General features: G+C 40.9%; 1 protein-coding gene and 1 pseudogene across 1 annotated transcript in view; both read right to left on the bottom strand.

The window, feature by feature from the left end:
* Positions 1 to 4,870: 4,870 nt before the first annotated feature.
* Positions 4,871 to 14,157, bottom strand: LOC149466445 (uncharacterized; annotated as a pseudogene).
* GALNT9 (polypeptide N-acetylgalactosaminyltransferase 9) overlaps positions 13,039 to 17,916 on the bottom strand; it is a 482,832-nt gene continuing 477,954 nt past the window's right edge. Inside the window, exon 11 of the mRNA XM_089672443.1 lies at positions 13,039 to 14,422. Within this exon, the coding sequence (XP_089528569.1) occupies positions 14,276 to 14,422 (147 nt within the window). The 3' untranslated portion in view covers positions 13,039 to 14,275. The remainder of the gene's footprint in view (positions 14,423 to 17,916) is intronic.

Genomic DNA, 17,916 nt, shown 5'->3' with positions numbered 1-17,916 from the left:
TAATGACATTACTCCAATCTTAGAATTTGCCAGGGATTCCAAGTATGTTCTATCATTATGTAATCCAACCTTGAGTACATCCCATGTGCCGGGGAAAAGAACGTATAGTTTCTGTCCCTTGGATGTTTAATTTGCCATGTATCCATCAATTGACATCAATACAACCTTTTTTTAATTGATTTTAGACTACTACCTCCGTCTCTCCACGCACACGAAGATGTGCCCAGCCACGCATCCATACAAAAATCGAAATCTCCTGCCACAATCAACTGATCCTTCTTAAAATCCATAAGCCTCCTCATTAATTCCTCCAAATAGGCCATTGGATTTCTGTTAGGACAATAGATATTGGCAAGAGTACATTGAATTCCCTGCAATTTCCATTTCAGAAACAAATACCGACCTTCTGGATCAACCATGCTATCTTCTATCGTAAAACTAAATTTTTTTGCTATCCCAATTGCTACCCCTTTTGCTCTTTTAATGGGTGAATCCACATAGAACCATGTAGGATAGTATTTAGAGAATAGCTGGGTCTTTGTATCTTGGGATAAATGTGTTTCCTGTAGGAACACCACATCTGCCGAGTATTGATGAATTTCCTTAAAGATCTTATGTCTTTTAGTCGTGGTGTTCAATCCTTTAACATTATATGTTATAAAGTTACATACATTCATCACCTTTCCACAACTGATCTCCCTATAGATCCTTAACACAGAGAAGAAGCAAATATATACAGGTTAAAACAGGAAAGATTTTCTTCTAGGTGACCTTTACCTTCCCACTCCCCCCCTCTTCTCCCCCCATCCCCCTCTCCCCCCCATACCCTTTTCCTTTGCACCCTCCGTCCCCCCTCCCTTAGCCTCTTGGCCCATATTCTAGCCCCAGAATCTGTTGTGACTAATTTCACTTTTGATTCCTATTCGGGGTAGGACTCGGATCCCTGACACCCAGCTATACCGGTTAAGTCTCCCGATGCCCCTCCTAGATGAAAACAATAAACAGTGAAGAGTGGAGGGGAGAAAAAGAAGAAAAAGAAAAAAAAGAAAAAAGGGAAAGAAGGGGCTTTTCCTCCCCTTTCTCCCTTCACCCTCCTCCCTCCCTCCCTCCCACCCCTCTCCCTGTCCCCTTCTACAACAACCTTTATATCTTGCACAGTTGGAGAGAAAAAAAAAACCACTGAAAAACACGGACTAAAAAACTCCCTCTGAACAGCACCAGACTTAAAAAAAACTCCCTCTGAAAAGTACCGGACAACAACAACAAAAAAAGCCCTCTGAAAAGCACCAGACTAAAGAAACTCCCTCTGAAAAACACTGGAATAAAAAAAAGCCCTCTGAAAAACACTGGACTAAAAACACTCCCTCTGAAAAGCACCGAACAAACAAAAAAACCTCCTGAAAAACACCGGACTCAGAAACGCCTTCTGAAAAACACCAGACTAAATCTTCCTCAACTAGCTTTCTATTTAGAAACCTGTTGCCACCCATTTTCCTTTAATTCTACTCTATTTTTGGTCCCTTCGGACCAACCTGGAATGTCTACTATCTGAAAGTCTAGTCTTTCACAAAAGGGCTTTAAGTCTTCTGGAAACCTTAACCTTGCTGACTGTCAGTCTTTCCATCTAATCAAGCATGCTGGGAAGCCCCAGCTGTATCTAACATTCCCCTTGCGCATCAACTCTAATAATGGTTTCAATATTCTCCTTCTAGCTAAGGTCTCTGGTGCTATGTCCGCAAAAATTTGCTAACTCCTCGCTCTTTTATTTCTGGAATTCCTGAAATCTTCCATATGCTAGCTTTGTCTTCATAATGATGAAAATGCACGATTATATCTCTAGGGACTTCTGGAGCTATTCCCGGGAGGGGGGCGTTTAATCCTGTCTATCTTCAGTTGTTCACTCAGTGGCCTTCCCATTATTGGGTTAAATATTTTTGTCGTTTCCTCCAATAAATCTTCTCCAGTTGGTAACTCTGGCAGGCCTCTAATCCTCAGGTTATTTCTTCTATCTCTATTCTCTTGATCTTCCATTCTATATGCCATCTTCCTTTGCTCCTTACTCATATCCTCTATTTGCGTTTCCAACTTCATAATTACTCGTGCTTGTGTCTCCACTCTTTCCTCCATATCCTCTAGCCGAGATAGAACTTGTCCCAGTTCATTATGTAGAATTGCCATTTTGTTCTTTATGGATGTCTCTAATTTTGCAAACATCTCTGCCATATCTGTTTTCGTAGGTATTTGCAGAATTAGACCTTGTTCCTCCATGTTCCCATATTAATCCCATATTAATCAGTTCTTTAGATTGATCTGGATTTGATGATACTAGCGACAGTCTATTTTGATCTTCTTTGTTACTTCTCCGCTTATGTGGAGTGGGACCCTCTGGACCTTTTTCTTGTGGGGGCAGATATTTCTTGATCAAGCTCATTTGGGGGGGTTTTAATCCTCCTCCTTTAGCCTATCTACTCTTCATATTATTACGCTGTTGCTAATAATTGTCTTTTGCTTTTACGTCCCTATAACGTTTTAACTTTAGGCTTCTGGTAATTTATCTTTTTCTTCTCTTTTTTCCCTTCTTCCTCTTTCCCTTTACATTTTTCAGGTTAAATCATAAAGTCCAAAGGAATATTCACTCTCCTCCAACTATGAGAAAAACAACATATCGGAATCAGCCTCTTCTTTTCTTCCGAACCCTCTTGGGGGGTGACCTCCTCCTTTACTTGTTGCTTTACCCAGGACCCCACATGTAGCTTCTGGGACAAATACGTCCCTTGGTCCTCAAAGGGTCAATACGTCTTGACATCTACTTCTCATTTATAAGTAAGCTGTGTCAATAAAGATGTCAGAAAGCAGGTGTTATTTCTCACCGGGGTCACTGGTCTCCTTGATTGTAAGGGGGTCACCATCCATGGGGGGCTGACTGACTTCTAATCCGCTCCTCTGCTGTGCACAGAGCGCTCACCGCCGAAGCTGCATCTTTTACTGTTCCTGAGCCTAGCACTGCTCTCCTCTCCTCTTCGATGGTCAGCGTTCAGCAGCTCCAAGGGTGCACCCCTTCGATCCTGTGGATGCACCTGGCATCCTCCACTCCGATCACCTCATCCAGCCTAATGGAGCCAAAGTCAACCTCAAACAATTACTTTCTCCTCCCCGGTCAGCAGTCTGCACATCCAGAGCCCACACAAGAGGCTGACAAGAGGCAGGTGAGAGGGGATCAAAGAGCTCTCCTAAGTTCAGTTCGAGGCATCCGGAGCTCCCACACCTAGCATCCGCCCGGCATGATGTTCTGGCCCCATCCCCTGGAAGAACCAGGAAAAGCTCTTTTGACGGGTGGACGCGTCTTCTTGATGCCTTTGAAGAATTGGACCACAAGCGAATCTTCGGCCCACCTCTTGTCTGTTGCTGCTGAGATTGCTACCAATTGCACCTTTAAGATGCTCAGGCCTAAACCTAGATTAAGGCCTGCCTAGAGGAAGTTGAGAAGATGAGAAGTGGAGGGCAGATCTGGATTGAATTTCCTGCTAGCTCAAAAGGCTTTAAACTTGTCCTAAACCTTGTCTTACATATTAATTGTAGAGGGTTTTCTGGTTATGAGTAGAGTTGAAATAACCTCCAAAGAACATCCTAGGGCCTGGAACCTCTGCTTTTCAATAACCATATGGGAAGATTCAATTTATGAGGATTCAGATGTGTGCTGATTCTGTCACAGAAGAAAAGGTATGAGTGGGGTTTTTATCGGTGAGCGAATGCTGAGAAACACCGCTACAGGAAATCATGGACGTCTCGGCCAGTACGGTAGAACTGCTATCACTGTTGTGACTTCCATCAGAAGTCTCGAAACGAACTTCAAGAAAAGAGGCGGGGGGGGGGGAATGCATAGGCCAGGTTGCATGCCCAAGGACTTGAGAGGGCATCTATTGCTTCTGCCTGGAGGTGAGGCAGGAAATGAACCTTGGCACCTTGGAGTTGTCTGCTGTAGCAAAGAGATCCCACAGATTCACAATCCAATTGAATATTTTGGAATGTAGAGACCATTTCTAAGCATCCACAAATTTTCAGGACAAAAGGTTCGCCTTTTTATTTAGTTTGCCTGGCAGATAGACTTAGATCTATTAAATTCCTTTCTGCCCAAAGGATGATGGGTTCCACTTCTCTCAATAAGGACCTGTTGTGGGTCCCCCCTGACACTGGATGTATCAAACTGCCACCCTGTTGTCCATTCGCAGAAGGACTGGCTTGCGTCTGATTCGAAACTCCAGGGCTATCAGGCAAGAAAAGCTGCTCGAATTTCCAGAATATTTGAGATGATTCTTGTTGCATAAAAAGCCCATCTTCCTTGAACTGACACCTGTTTGCAGTGTGCCCCCCAGCTGATTGCACTGGCGTCTGTGGTAACTATGGACCAGGAGAGATACTCCAATGGATGCGATCTTGCAAGCATTTCTCTCTGTGTCCACCTCCGTAGTCCCCTGTGCATTAGACTTGTCAAACGTATGGCTGGGATAGGTAAAGCTTGTTCCATTGACTTAAAAGTTCTAATTGAAAGTGCCTCAGGTGCCAGTGGGCCCATGGAACCATTGGAATACATGCTGATATTACCCCTATCAGACTCAGGCAGCTTAAGGCTGTCAGGTGGGACTGTATCCTCACTTTCTTCATCTTTCGAATGATGGCTGTCATTTTCTGAGGGGGAAGGGACACTGACCCCTTGCAAACATCGAACAGGGCGCCTAGATAAATCATTTGCTGTGTTGGGATAAATTGACTTTTTGTTTGATTTATCACCCATCCGAACTCTGACAGTGTGGAAATCAGATATTCCCTGTGTTCTTTTAGTTGGGCTGGATTCTTCGCTAGTAGTATGACATCATCCAGGTAGTGATATACCCTGAGCCCAACCTCCCATAGTGGGGCTAGGACTGCGATCAATACTTTCATGAAAACTCTGGGAGAAGTACATAGACCAAAGGGCAAACTCTGGAATTGCAGAGGAATCTGTCCAACTGCAAACCTCAGATATTTCTGAAACATTGGGAGTATGGGTGTATGTAAGTGCACATCTTGAAGGTGCACTGACAGCATCCAGTCCCCAGGATGAACGACGTGGATAATAGTCTGCAGTGATTCCATCTTGAAGCTCTCCAAGAGTATGTAGTGGTTTAATTTCTTGAGGTCTATTACGGGTCTCTTCCTTTTGGGTACCAGAAATAGGTTGGATTAAAAACCTGAAAACCTCTCGGATGGAGGAACCAGTATTACCGCTTGCTGTGCCTGTAGGGAATCCAGAAATTGAAGAAGTAAATCTCTCTTCTTAGGAGACTCTGGTATTCTCGTGGGGGTGAAGAAGTCATGAGATGGCCAGTCTGAGAAAGCCCAGAAGTGTCCAAACTGAAATGTCGAGACCACCCAGGGATCCTGGCATCTTTGCATCCAAACCTTGGCAAAATGACTCAGTCTGGCTCCTACTGGGATCACCTGGGCCCGGCATCTAAAGGACTTGGTGGTGTTCTGTGGGTTAGGCAGAGCCTTTTGTTTGTGGGTCCTCAAAAAAGTTGTTTGTGTGCTTCTCCAGGCCTTCCTTGAGTCTCTGCCCTGTCTGAACTGCCTGTATTATTTGCTCCTGAACTGCTGAAATCTTGAAGTAAATCCCCTGGTACATCTGGTGGTGTCCTGTGGGTTAGGCAGAGCCTTTTGTTTGTGGGTCCTCAAAAAAATTGTTTGTGTGCTTCTCCAGGCCTTCCTTGAGTCTCTGCCCTGTCTGAACTGCCTGTATTATTTGCTCCTGAACTGCTGAAATCTTGAAGTAAATCCCCTGGTACATCTGGTGGTGTCCTGTGGGTTAGGCAGAGCCTTTTGTTTGTGGGTCCTCAAAAAAGTTGTTTGTGTGCTTCTCCAGGCCTTCCTTGAGTCTCTGCCCTGTCTGAACTGCCTGTATTATTTGCTCCTGAACTGCTGAAATCTTGAAGTAAATCCCCTGGTACATCTAGGTCTTCTGTCTTGGGGCAACAGGCCTGATTTTCTTACTGTAACATGGGAAATGGCCATTTCCAGCCTCTCTCCAAACAGTGCTTTACCATGAAAAGGGTCTTTACACCAATTTTGCTTTGATACCATGTTGGCCGCCCACGTCTTCAACCATAATGCCCACCTTGCCATTATGGCATGCAGCATTGATCTTATTGTATCAATAGCTGCTTCACCAATGAAGTCAGCCGAGAGCTTGAGCTCATCCAAAGCCTTGCCTCTTTGGGAATTCCCTGCTGGATAGCCACCTCTATGTTGTCCGTCCATACTCGTAAAGCATTGGAGAAAGTGTCAGATGTCACTGGCTTGCAGGCATTTCCGGCCCTTTTTAGGTCAAGATCTATTCATCTGTCTAGGGGATCTTTAAACAAGGTTGAGTCATCCATAAGCAATGTTATGTTTTTTGCTAGGTGGACCACCGCTGCATCCACTACCGGTGGACCATCCAACATTCTGGACTCTGCTTCTGAAAGCGGATATAGCTTGCCCAGGCGATTGAGAGAAAATCTCTGTCCTTTTCCATTCTCCTTCTATGACGTCCCTGATTTCATCCATCAGAGGAAAGAAGGTGATTCGCTTTTTAAGAAATGGGAAGTAGCTCTTTGATTTCCTTGCTGGGGAATCAGTTTCTTCCCAACCAATGGCAAGCTTGACTGCCTGGAAATAAGGCTGAACCTGAAGGAACTGATTCATCCAATCTTCTCCAGATTGTTTAGATGGCTGGTCCACTATTGAGTGAGAGGGTTCGCCCGAGGATGGGTCTGGTAGTAGCACATCTGATGCCTCCTCTTTAGGAAGCTGTGATGATAGTTGTGACGGATTAGCTGCTGCAAGTTTTGCAAGTGAATCTTTGACTATTTTTTTAGTAGGTCTTCAACCTGCTGGCTCTCTGCACCTCTTTCCGCTGCATAATCCCTGAAACAGTCTCTGCAGACTAGCTTGCCAGGTAGAGAGGTGGCTTCACATGCCTGGCATTTTTAGGTCTAGGGCTTGGGGAATGTGAGGATCATTGTCTTTTGGCAGAAGAACATGCCCTAGTTGAATGGTATCTAGATCTAGAGGATCGAGATTGGCTCGGGCTGCCCTCGTTGGATTCCTCATGGCACCTGGATGTCCTCTTGGGCCTCTTCTAGCGTACAGGGCTGAAATACATAAATGTACCAGCAAAAGCACACTTTTTTTTTTACTTACCCAGTCAGAGGCTCTTACCTTTGAGGTAGAGGAGGGTCTTGTTCGGGCTGCGAACGGCTCATCTCAAGCAAAAGGCAAAAAGAGCAGCTGTAAGACAGGAAGAGGATTTAATTATTGTGTTTTCCCCTTTTTTCAGGGGGGGGGAAATGTTTAAAAAGGGGCATGGGAAAAAAGGGTCCCAGGGCCGCTGGTTTGCACATTGCATGGTGTGGCTTGACGCTGCAGTGGCCATTTTTGCCTTTGTTTAATTTCTTTCCTTTTTTTGCTCCTTTGCTGGGTAAGCAATCGGTTTTTGTCATTTTTTCCAGACAAGAAGTGAACAGATCTCTCCAGTATAGCTTTTGACTGCAGTAAGACCTAATTTTCCAAGTTTTAGGTACTGTAGAAGTGTATTTTAAAAGCAGTAACTTAATTTATTAGCCACAGAACCTGCATAACTTGTATGCATTACCAATTAACAGAATGGGTTTTCAGCCATGACATGACTTAGCACTATATAAATTAAATTTATACATAAGCTGTTATACATTTGGCACCAGAAACCTTGATGTGTACACTGTCCTGCTATATATAGGTTACCTTTTTGTGTGCATTTTGCTTTATTTTGTAAAAGGTTACCTCAGTATGGTACAGAACCAAACCCAGGTAACTGTATATCACTAATGTGAATTTCAGATAGTTAAGTAGACCTTTCACTTGCTTGCATTTACAAAAATGACAGGGAGCTGTAGCACAGCACTTGCAATTTATGGCTTTCTTGTTTTTGGGCTGTTATGTCCCTGTTTTTCTTCGGAGGTATGTGAAATACCCAGTATTTGCAGGATACCCTCTGCCTTAAACCCTTGATGCAGTATTTGACCACTAAGCAGCCAGCCCCCAGGCATGCGCTTAAGGTTAGTTTGAGCTTAGCTTCTCTGAAGAGAATAGTTTTCAGGGTTCGTCTAAAATTGGACAGAGTAGGAGACAATCGGACAGATTGGGGTAGGGAATTCCATAGGATGGGAGAGGATCGGGAAAAGTCCTGGAGGCAAGCATGAGTTGGAAGTGACAAGGGAACTAGAGAGCAGGACGTCTTGGTTGGTATTTTGAGACCAGGTTAGTGATATAGCTGGGGACTGAGTTGTGGTTGTCTTTGTATGTTGTTGTTAGTATTTTGAATTTAATTACTTGGTTGAGCGGAAGACAGTGGAGGGATTGCCAGAGAGGAGTAGCAGACACTGAATGATTGGTAAAGTGCATGAGTCTGGCAGTAGCATTTATGATGGACTGAAGGGGGGATAGCCTATGTAGATTCATGTTCCCTGACAACCTTACTGGGACACAGTATTTTTGTATGGATCAAGATTTTATGTATCTGCGAGATTTGTAACTGCATAGAATGTACCATCCCAATGGGGGTCCTACATTCTTAGCAGATGTTTTTTATGTACTGTTGCGTAATTGTGTACATTCAATAAAGAAATTATTTTAAAGAATATTATTGTAGTGCCTCTAAAGTCCAATTTTCTGGCCTTCTTCTTTTGGCCGATCTATGTAGAGGTAAGGCAGTGAGGAGGGAGTTGCATTAGTCGAGGCTGGAGATGACCAGGGAGTGAATTGGAGCTTTGTAGTGTCATTAGTTAGGGAGGAACGTATTTTAGAGATGTTGCAAAAATTGAGACAGCAAGCTTTGGACAGTGATTGGATGTGGGGCCAAAAAGATAGTTCAGAGTCCAGGATAACATGTAGCACTTTGGCATGTGGGGTCGGGTTGATAGTTGTGCCATTGATCGTGAACGAAAAGGGAAGAGGCACGCAGGGGAGGAAATATTATGAGGTCAGTTTTGGATAGATTGAGTTTCCAGGCTGATATGTCGGTTAGTAAATTAGTGATACAAAACATATAAAAAATTAGTGCGCTGTGCACTAAATAATCATAAACAATAATCAATAAAATAAATGCTGCTACATAAAAAATGTGCATAAATTAATTTAAATGATATAAGACCACATTTATATATTAAATAATTGTAAGTCCCAAAATCCAGTAACACAGTGCTGTGTGCTAAAGAAATCCTCCAACGGAAAGTGCAAAGTGCTATATGCTGGGTGTCCAGTGTGCTCCTGGACCTTTAAGGAGGGGTGGGCTCCCTCAGGTTCACCTGCCCTTGGTCTATCCATTAAATACATGTGGCTCTACTATATGGGGGCTCTCAAATTTTGTAGAGTAATGCAGGCCATAGACGATTTTTCGAAAAAAAAAAAAACACCCCCGAAAAATCGGTCGTTCGGTCGGCCAACATTACCACCAACAGTAAAAAAAATCAGCCAACTAAATCATAAAGTTCACCCCATAACTTCTGTCCCTTGCAGGTCACGGCTCATGCGTGGATTTTTTATCGGCCAATTTGCTAATTATTGCCAGGAAAATTGTCCGCAAATTTTCCAACATGACCAATAAAAAACTGTGCAAAAAACCTAAAAAACGGCCGACCAATTAACCCACTAACAGTGCGAAAATCAGCCGATTTTTTTTTCGGCCTGAAAATCTGCCGATTTTCAACCCGTCTATGGCCGGCATTAGAACAACAGAATATCAGGCTGCTGTGACAAGGCTCTGTAGCTTACGCATGTATTTGCAAATGTGTGCTAACTAAACCCCTGTTTTTAACGCACACTGTTAGACAGGTTAATTCGGTTTGTTTGCAGACTGGTTGGCAAGTTGAGCCAGGAATTTTTCTCTTTTGTTGTTTGATGTACTAAAGGAGTTGAGAATGTTCACAAAATAAATTGTGTGGATATCCACTTCAGCTATCCAATCATGTGAAAAGCAAATACTTGTTTACTTATTTTATCTGCACAATTGGATAATTGAAGTGAATATTCACACAATGTATTATGTGAGCATTCTCAAATCATTTAGCAAATCAGCTTCAGTGAACTCTATATTAATAAAAAATGCTTCATAAACTGATAGCAACAAAACTAAAATGCCACATTCAGAAGCTCTTAGGATTCTCCTGTCACTTACAACCCCTGGCAAAAATGATAGAATCACCACTCTTGGAAAATATTCATTCAATTGTTTAATTGTGTGGATAAAAAACAAACACAGACATGTCTCAAAACTGTTTTCATTTAACATTCCAACCTTCTGGCTTTAAGAAACAGTTAAAAAAATAAAAAAGAAAGAAACCTGTAGTCAATTGCAACTGTTTTTGCAGATCAAGCAGAAAAAAAAAATCACTCACTTCTGAGGAAAATATTATGGAATCGCCATGTACTTTGCAGTTCTAAAACAAACATCTGCATCAGATCACATCTGCTATATAGTCTGCAGTTAAAAAAGAGTGCTTGCACACCTTGGTGAGCTGTTGCACCAAGATGATTGATATGAATCATGGCTCCAACACGAGAGATGTCAGTTGAAACAAAGGAGAGGATTATAAAACTTCATCAAAAAGTTAAATCATCACGAAATGTTGCAAAAGATGTTGGTTGTTCTCAGTCAGCTGTGTCTAAAATCTGGACCAAGTACAAATCAAATGGAAAGATTTTAAAAGGGAAGTATACTGGTACACGTGTCAGGAATGGACTCGCCAATAGTGGTGGGACTCACCTGCCTAGTGGGTTGCAGTACCAGGACTGGCCAGTGGGTGCTCTCAGCAACCAGAGGCTCACTCCTGCAGTCAGCCAAAACACCTGAGGTTGATTGCAGGAGGTGCATATAAGGAATGGCCAGACTTGCAATCAGGGCCTTGGTGTATGTTTCCCAAGAGCCCCTGTACCTGCATCCTGTCTGCTTCCTGTCTGATCCTGCTTGATCCCTGACTCTGATTGAACTCCGCTTGTCCTGACCTCTGCTATTCCTGACCACTCTCCAGTCTGCTCCTTTGGTACCTTGTCTGCCTGATTGTTCCTGACCCGGCCCGTCTGACTACGCTCTGCCTGCTCCTTTGTACCTTACCTGCCCGTTTGCTACCGACCCGACCTGCCCAACTACACTTAGTATTATTCTTTTGTTATCTGTTGGGGGTTTTGGTTTGGTTTGTTTGCACTGTGTTTATGTTTAGTCTTGCACTGCGTTTATGTATTGTTTAGTCTTAAATAAATTATATTGTTTATACTATATCTGAAGCCTGCGTTTCCCTGTGTCAGTCCACACACCTCTGGTCATACCCGGAGCCCTGACAACAACAAGGAAGACATCAAAATTTTAAGATAGAAAACTTAAAGCAATATGCCTTGAAAACAGAAAACAACAAAACAAATGAGGAACAAATGGGCAGAAATTGGAGCAATGTCTGTCAGCAAACTGTAAGACATGTGAGCCAAACTAAAACCATCATTAACACCTAAACAAAAAAAAACAAGGTTACAATGGGCTAAAGAAAAGCAATCGTGGACTGTGGATGACTGGATGAAAGTGATATTCAGTGATGAATCACAAATCTGCTTTGGGCAGGGTGATGATGCTGGAACTTTTGTTTGGTGCCATTCCAATGAAATGTATAAAGACAACTGCCTGACGATAACATGCACATTTCCACAATCATTAATGATATGGGGCTGCATGTCAGATAAAATTACAGGGAGGTGACAGTCATTAAATCTTCAATAAATGCACAAGTTTATATTGAGATTTTGGACACTTTTCTTATTCCATCAATTGAAAGGATGTTTGGTGACGATTACATCATTTTTCAGGATGCTATAGGACAAAAGGCATACATTTTTTCCTTCAAGAAAGACATACTGTATAATGTCAATGGCATGGCCTGCAAATAGTCCGAACCTCAATCCAATTGAAAATTAATGATGGAAATTAAAGAAAATGGTCCATGGCAAGACTCCAACCTACAAAGCTGATCTGGCAACTGCAATAAGAAAAAGTTGGAGCCTGATTAATGAAGAATACTGTTTGTCGATAGTTAAATCCATGCCTTAGAGAGTTCAAGCTGTTATAAAAGCCAGAGGTGGTGCAACAAAGTACTAATCGTGTACTGTGGTGTTTTTTTCATGATTACATAATATTTTCCTGAGAATTAAGTAATTCCATATTTTTTTCCTCTGCTTGACCTGCAAAAACAGTTGCAACTGACTACAGTTTTCTTTCTTTTTTACTTTTTCAAGTGTTTCTTAAAGCCAGAAGTTGGAATGTTAAATGAAAATAGTGGTGATTCCATACTTTTTGCCATGGGTTGTGGATACTTTTATTCAATTGACAGATTTGCTTTAAGAAACCCATAATCCTACATTACTGTAAGAATTGGTCAGTAATCTTTGCTCAAAATCAGAGTACATTAATCTGCAAATGAAGAGAAATCACACTTTAAACATTCAGAAAATGTGGCATCTATTTTAGCAAAAGGTAAGGTTCTGGAAACATGAGTACCTTGAAATATGGGTCTTTGAGATCAAAGGCTTAAAAAGATTATTTTATTCTCCCATCTTTGTACATGTCTGCATAAAATTGCTGTGTTCTGGGTATATTTCCATGTTTATGAGGTCCATTGTTTATAGCTGTTATAATGAGGAGAGTATGCACCCATAACTATATACTGCAATTCAGATGTTACTGTTTTACACCAGTGGTAAACTCTTTTATAGTGCATGACAGATGCAATAACAAAATATTCTGCCAGACCACCCTGAAACCATTTAAAAAGTCACAGCACTGGCTACATAATTGTTGTGATGTTACATTATGCCACCTGAGCCCTTCTTTCAGCCAGGTAGAAGAATCACTGCCATTTTGAGTACCATGAGATCATTCCCTTCCCAAAAACACTTAGTAAGTCATGTGTACCTTTAGCAAATAAATTGTTGCAGGACACAATCTCCAGTAGACATTTTAATTATTTGAAGAGTTTCGGGGTTCGAAAGGGTGACCCAAATAACATACTTTTTTTTAATACCCTCTCCAGCAATTCCTATATCAGTCCAGGCAGCGTGAATCACAACGTTATCTCCAGAAAAGTGAAAAATGCTTTTTTTTCTAATGATCACACAATAATCTCCATTGGACAAGTGTATAAAGGCTGAAAAGACTCTTTTTATCATTGTAAAATCTAAAAAAGCACCCTTTAATGCTTTTATGTAAGCCAAAAAAATATGTTAATCAAGGTAATATCTGCGTTTATTAAAACTCAGACACCATATTCAGAGCTTTTAGTAAATTACCTTTTTTTGTATATTTCCTTTTTGACTATACTGAAATAATTTCCATGAGCCATGCTAATTGATGTTAATATACTAATTGAAGCTTATTCTTTATCCCTAGTGCATCAGTTATTGTGTCAGTTGAATATTGATTGAGCTTTCATGTGGCACAACACTGACGACTAAATTAATGACCTGCACCTAGAGACATGGAGTAAAGTGATACTAATGATTAAAAACTTTAGAGATACAGGAGAGGCACATAGAAAATGCCACTGTGTGTGTAAAGTTTAAGCTTCAACTAATAGGAGAAAGCTGTTTTTTATGTCTATGGGTATGTATACATTTTGTTATTTTAGGAAAGCTTTGTTTTCTATTTGTTTTGAACTGTATCTGCATTAAAGACACTTCAGACCTTTTTGCTGACCTCCTTCCACTGTTAGGAAACAGATGCCTTGCCCATTGGTGATTATTGCTGCCCTACATTTGCATCTTATTTACATATTATTTAGCACAATTAATCACACATGCTAATGTGAGGGATGTCCTGTTCTCTTGTGTAGGAAGTACAATTTAAAAAGGCACATGATAATTAATTGTAGGAATTGTGCACCAGTCTGTAACACAAAATCTACCAGCAGTAAGAATCCTTTCCATGCTATCCTCCCAAAGTACAAGCTTAGATTCTTCTCGTCTTATAAATCTCCATTTTCAAAGGGCTCCGTCTCACTCAACCATTTGGTGTTTCCACACAAGATCCATGACAGTCAATCCACCAGGTGGAATGACTGTTATCATGTTATGTTCAGTGGTCTATGAGCAGATGTAGGAAATGTCCCCATTCCTTTGTAATCAAGAAGGCATCTCTTTATGTGAATTCCATTTCAGGGTTGAGCACCTCTTCTTAATATAGGTATCAATTCCGTCCATGTTTTATCCAGTTTCTTATAATCCATTTCTGTCCTGAACATCGCTGTACCACAAGTCTTAGTCCAAAGTTAGCATCCTTTGACATCTCCACCTCCAGGCAACGACCTGTGTCTCTGCTGACGATAGGGCTATTCTGCATGGAAGAAAAAACAATTATTGAATGATGTTGTATGTAATTCTAATATACAGTTTTATGTTTTACTATCTGAATCAGAGGTCTCCAAACAAAAGGCCATTATACTGCCCTTCAGACTTTAGGAGGGCTGGACTAGGGCCAGCGAGGACAGAAAATGTCCTGGCCCCAGCATCATTGAAAATAAACATGGCTGCAGGGTTGATGGTCTTTAGGAAGAGTAGTGCCCCACCATTGGTATTAGTGGGAAGAATAGTGCCCCAGCATTGGTTTCAATGGAAAAAGTACTGCCCCATTGTTGGTCTCGGTGGGAGGAATAGTGATCCAATGACCAGATAAATGGTAGCAAAGGGCCACATTCGGTCCTCTGGCTGCAGTTTGGAGACCTCTAATCTGAATAAATGAGGGACCTGACATCAGCTTGTCCTAAAGCCAAATATATATGCTTTACATATGGTAAGGTATCTTATGAGGCAGCCATGTGAGGTGGTATATGATTTCACTAAGCATAGATCAAATAAGATGCAATGCTGTCAGTACATTATTATTAAATATATATATTCAATTCCATAACAGTTAAAATTAAGTTCCACATTATAGTGATGGGCTTGGTCTAGTAAGAATAATTGCAGCTAATATAAGTTCTCTACATGCTTCCCTGTATTTTTAGTATATATGGCCCCTTAGCCACAATTCCTTCAGCTCCCTTGTTTTTGTATGGTAAACAGTTACATATTTCACTTTTTTTTATTATGCAATGGGTGATTTATTAATTTCATCCTATCAACAGTTAGTTACATGCTGTCCTTTAATATATAAAAATATAGAAATGTTTAAATTATTTTAATGTTGCTGTTCTGTCTTCAAAAATGCTTGACATCTGTACTCTTCAATAGGAAGAAGGTTTTGGTTTGCTGTTACCATGGGGGCAAATCCTGCGGGTTTGAGATTTGTGGTCCTGCTGAATTTATGTGCAGAATATTTTAAAAACCATAATGCATTGCATGGCCATTTGAATTATGGCCAGAAGGCTTAGAAGGGCTGATAAGAAGGCTTTTGAATACATCAAGCCCTGCACTATAAAAGGGCAGGGGAGGGAAGGGTGGGAACAGAGCAGCTATTGCTAAGCTGGGTACACATGGTCTGAATATTGGCCAGTTCAGCAGGAACTGGATGACATTTGGACCTTGTGGCACAACTTCCTTCCAACAGAAGCCAATCTAGGGACCAGCTTTAGTTAAAGGGAAATACTGGAAAACCAGCATACGATCCAATTAATATGTTCTGTCACAACAAAATAGCACAGGGGTGGGGGTGGGGGGTGTCTGGGTAATGGCGGCTGCACTAACATAGCTTAGTTAGTACAGTGATCTTTCAGGTTTATTTTCTTCAGCCTGCTGGGTTGATAGAAATAGACAAAAACTTAATGGGGGAGATTTATTAAAAGTGGAGCATGCAAAACTGGTACAGCTCTGCACAGAAACCAATCAGCTTCCAGGTTTTATTGCCAATGCTCAATTGAACAAGCTGAAGTTAGAGTTGGATTGGCTACCATGCACAACTGCACCAGATTCTGATTGCTCTAGTTTTAGTACATTTTCCCCAATGTGTATACCAGGCTTTAGTGTATTGGAGCTGCTGTTAGGAAAGACAAAGGAAGGCTGACAAAGGTTTTTTTGTTTTTCTTTTGTTGTTCTTTTTTCATTTTTAAGTTATGTTGACAAGGTTTGGATGGAGTGTATAAAGGGCAGAATTCACTTGTTACTGACTATGTTTTCTGCCTTTCGTTCGCTGCATGCAACGTATTGTTTGAAAAAGCACTGTGTTCCTAAACCACCTCACACTATAACACTCCTATCACAATAGGAAAACAAAGAATTTAGGCATACACTGGTTAGGCCTATAACCTCTGAACCACTTGCCGACCGGACACATACCTGGTACGTCACTGGACTTTAAAAGGTTGTACCGGATGACATAATAGTGTGTGTAGCTACTACATTTTTAAAAAATAAAAAGGATCAGATTGGGTTGCTGCTTCTGTACGTAAGCCAAGCTAACTGTAAGAATAAAAAAAATCAATTCCACAGCCAACTATGCTCTACCTGTGTATGCTGTCACTGAGAACTATATGCACTACTTTGGTGTGTTGTAAATGAATGGATATCGGGAACAGATTTGTTCTTCATTTTTATTTTTCCATCTCAGCCAAGCATGGATCTTCAACACAATTGAGCCTTTTGCTTTGTGCAAGGAAGGCCTATCAGAAAATCTACCTGTCTCAAAAGCTAAGTGGTAGAGTGTTTGCTCTTATGAAGTACTATAATGCAAAAACCATGAACAGTGACTCACAAGCAATATAATCTAAAGTAGGCAACAAGACATTTAATTGTATTTTTTATTAATGTGCAGTAGATCCTACAGGACTAAGTGCTGGCTGTTTCATGGTCAATGTACATTTGTATATTGCTGCTAAATAACACCTAGTGAATGAACATATGGCCTGTTTATTAATATGCGCAAAGAGTGATGATGTGTTGTATCCCAGAGCTCCTAATCAAATATCGTGTTTCATTTGTCTGACTACATTAGACTAGCAAATGCTGATATTCTGTTTGGTCACTGGGGGTTTTTGCAAATTGTCAATAACACAGTTGTAGAGACTGGAGCTTAAAAGGAACATGGAATTGCTGTAAATGTTATCATAATAGGGGTCCTCTACTGCCTGTTTCCATCAATCACCAGAGTACTACTGTTTGCTTGCTGCCTCTAGGACAGAAGACAGAAGCAGTTCTGAATATAAAACCATTGGTGGCTCCCAATGTTCTATGCAGAGATCTAAATAGCGAACAAATGTACAGCTTCCAAATAATTTTTTTCTGTGTACCATAAATGAGTACTACCAACATTAGCAACAGGGCATCCATGAAGTAAAACTCTCCTTTAATGATGAAGATAAAAAATATGATAATAAAGAAAAAAATATGAAAATTAAGATAAAAAACTGTGAAACAATTCCAACATTTGCAAAATGCTACTGGCTTGGCTTATACAAACAGTTTTTTTTTGTAAAAGTAGGAATATGAGCGCTATCAAGAATGTATAGTAGCGGCTAGAACACAAAAGGTAACCAAACAACACCTTCAATATGAATATTGAAGGTGTTGTTTGGTTACCTTTTTGTGTTCTAGCCGCTACTATACATTCTTGATAGCGCTCATATTCCTACTTTTTCATTTACTGTCTTTTACCAGATATTTATTTGTAGCTGCTATCCTTATTTATTTGCATATTCATTTGCATATTTATCTTGAGTGGTACATTATGGCTGATATTTTTGAAATAAGATCTCTACGTACCCGCATTTCTGATGATGTTTTTACTTTGGATCAGGAAACCGGTGATCTAAAGAGTATTTTCATGCATCTACACAATGTAGCCTCAACTGAAGTTAGAACTTTATGGGATATCTCCTTCCTAGAAAGATACATTGG

Source organism: Staurois parvus, unplaced genomic scaffold, assembly GCF_062004578.1.
Source record: "Staurois parvus isolate SC_StPar_1 unplaced genomic scaffold, SC_StPar_1.0 ptg000129l, whole genome shotgun sequence".
In the NCBI taxonomy this organism is placed as follows: Eukaryota; Metazoa; Chordata; class Amphibia; order Anura; family Ranidae; genus Staurois; species Staurois parvus.
This window is presented reverse-complemented; position numbering and strand designations above follow the sequence as displayed.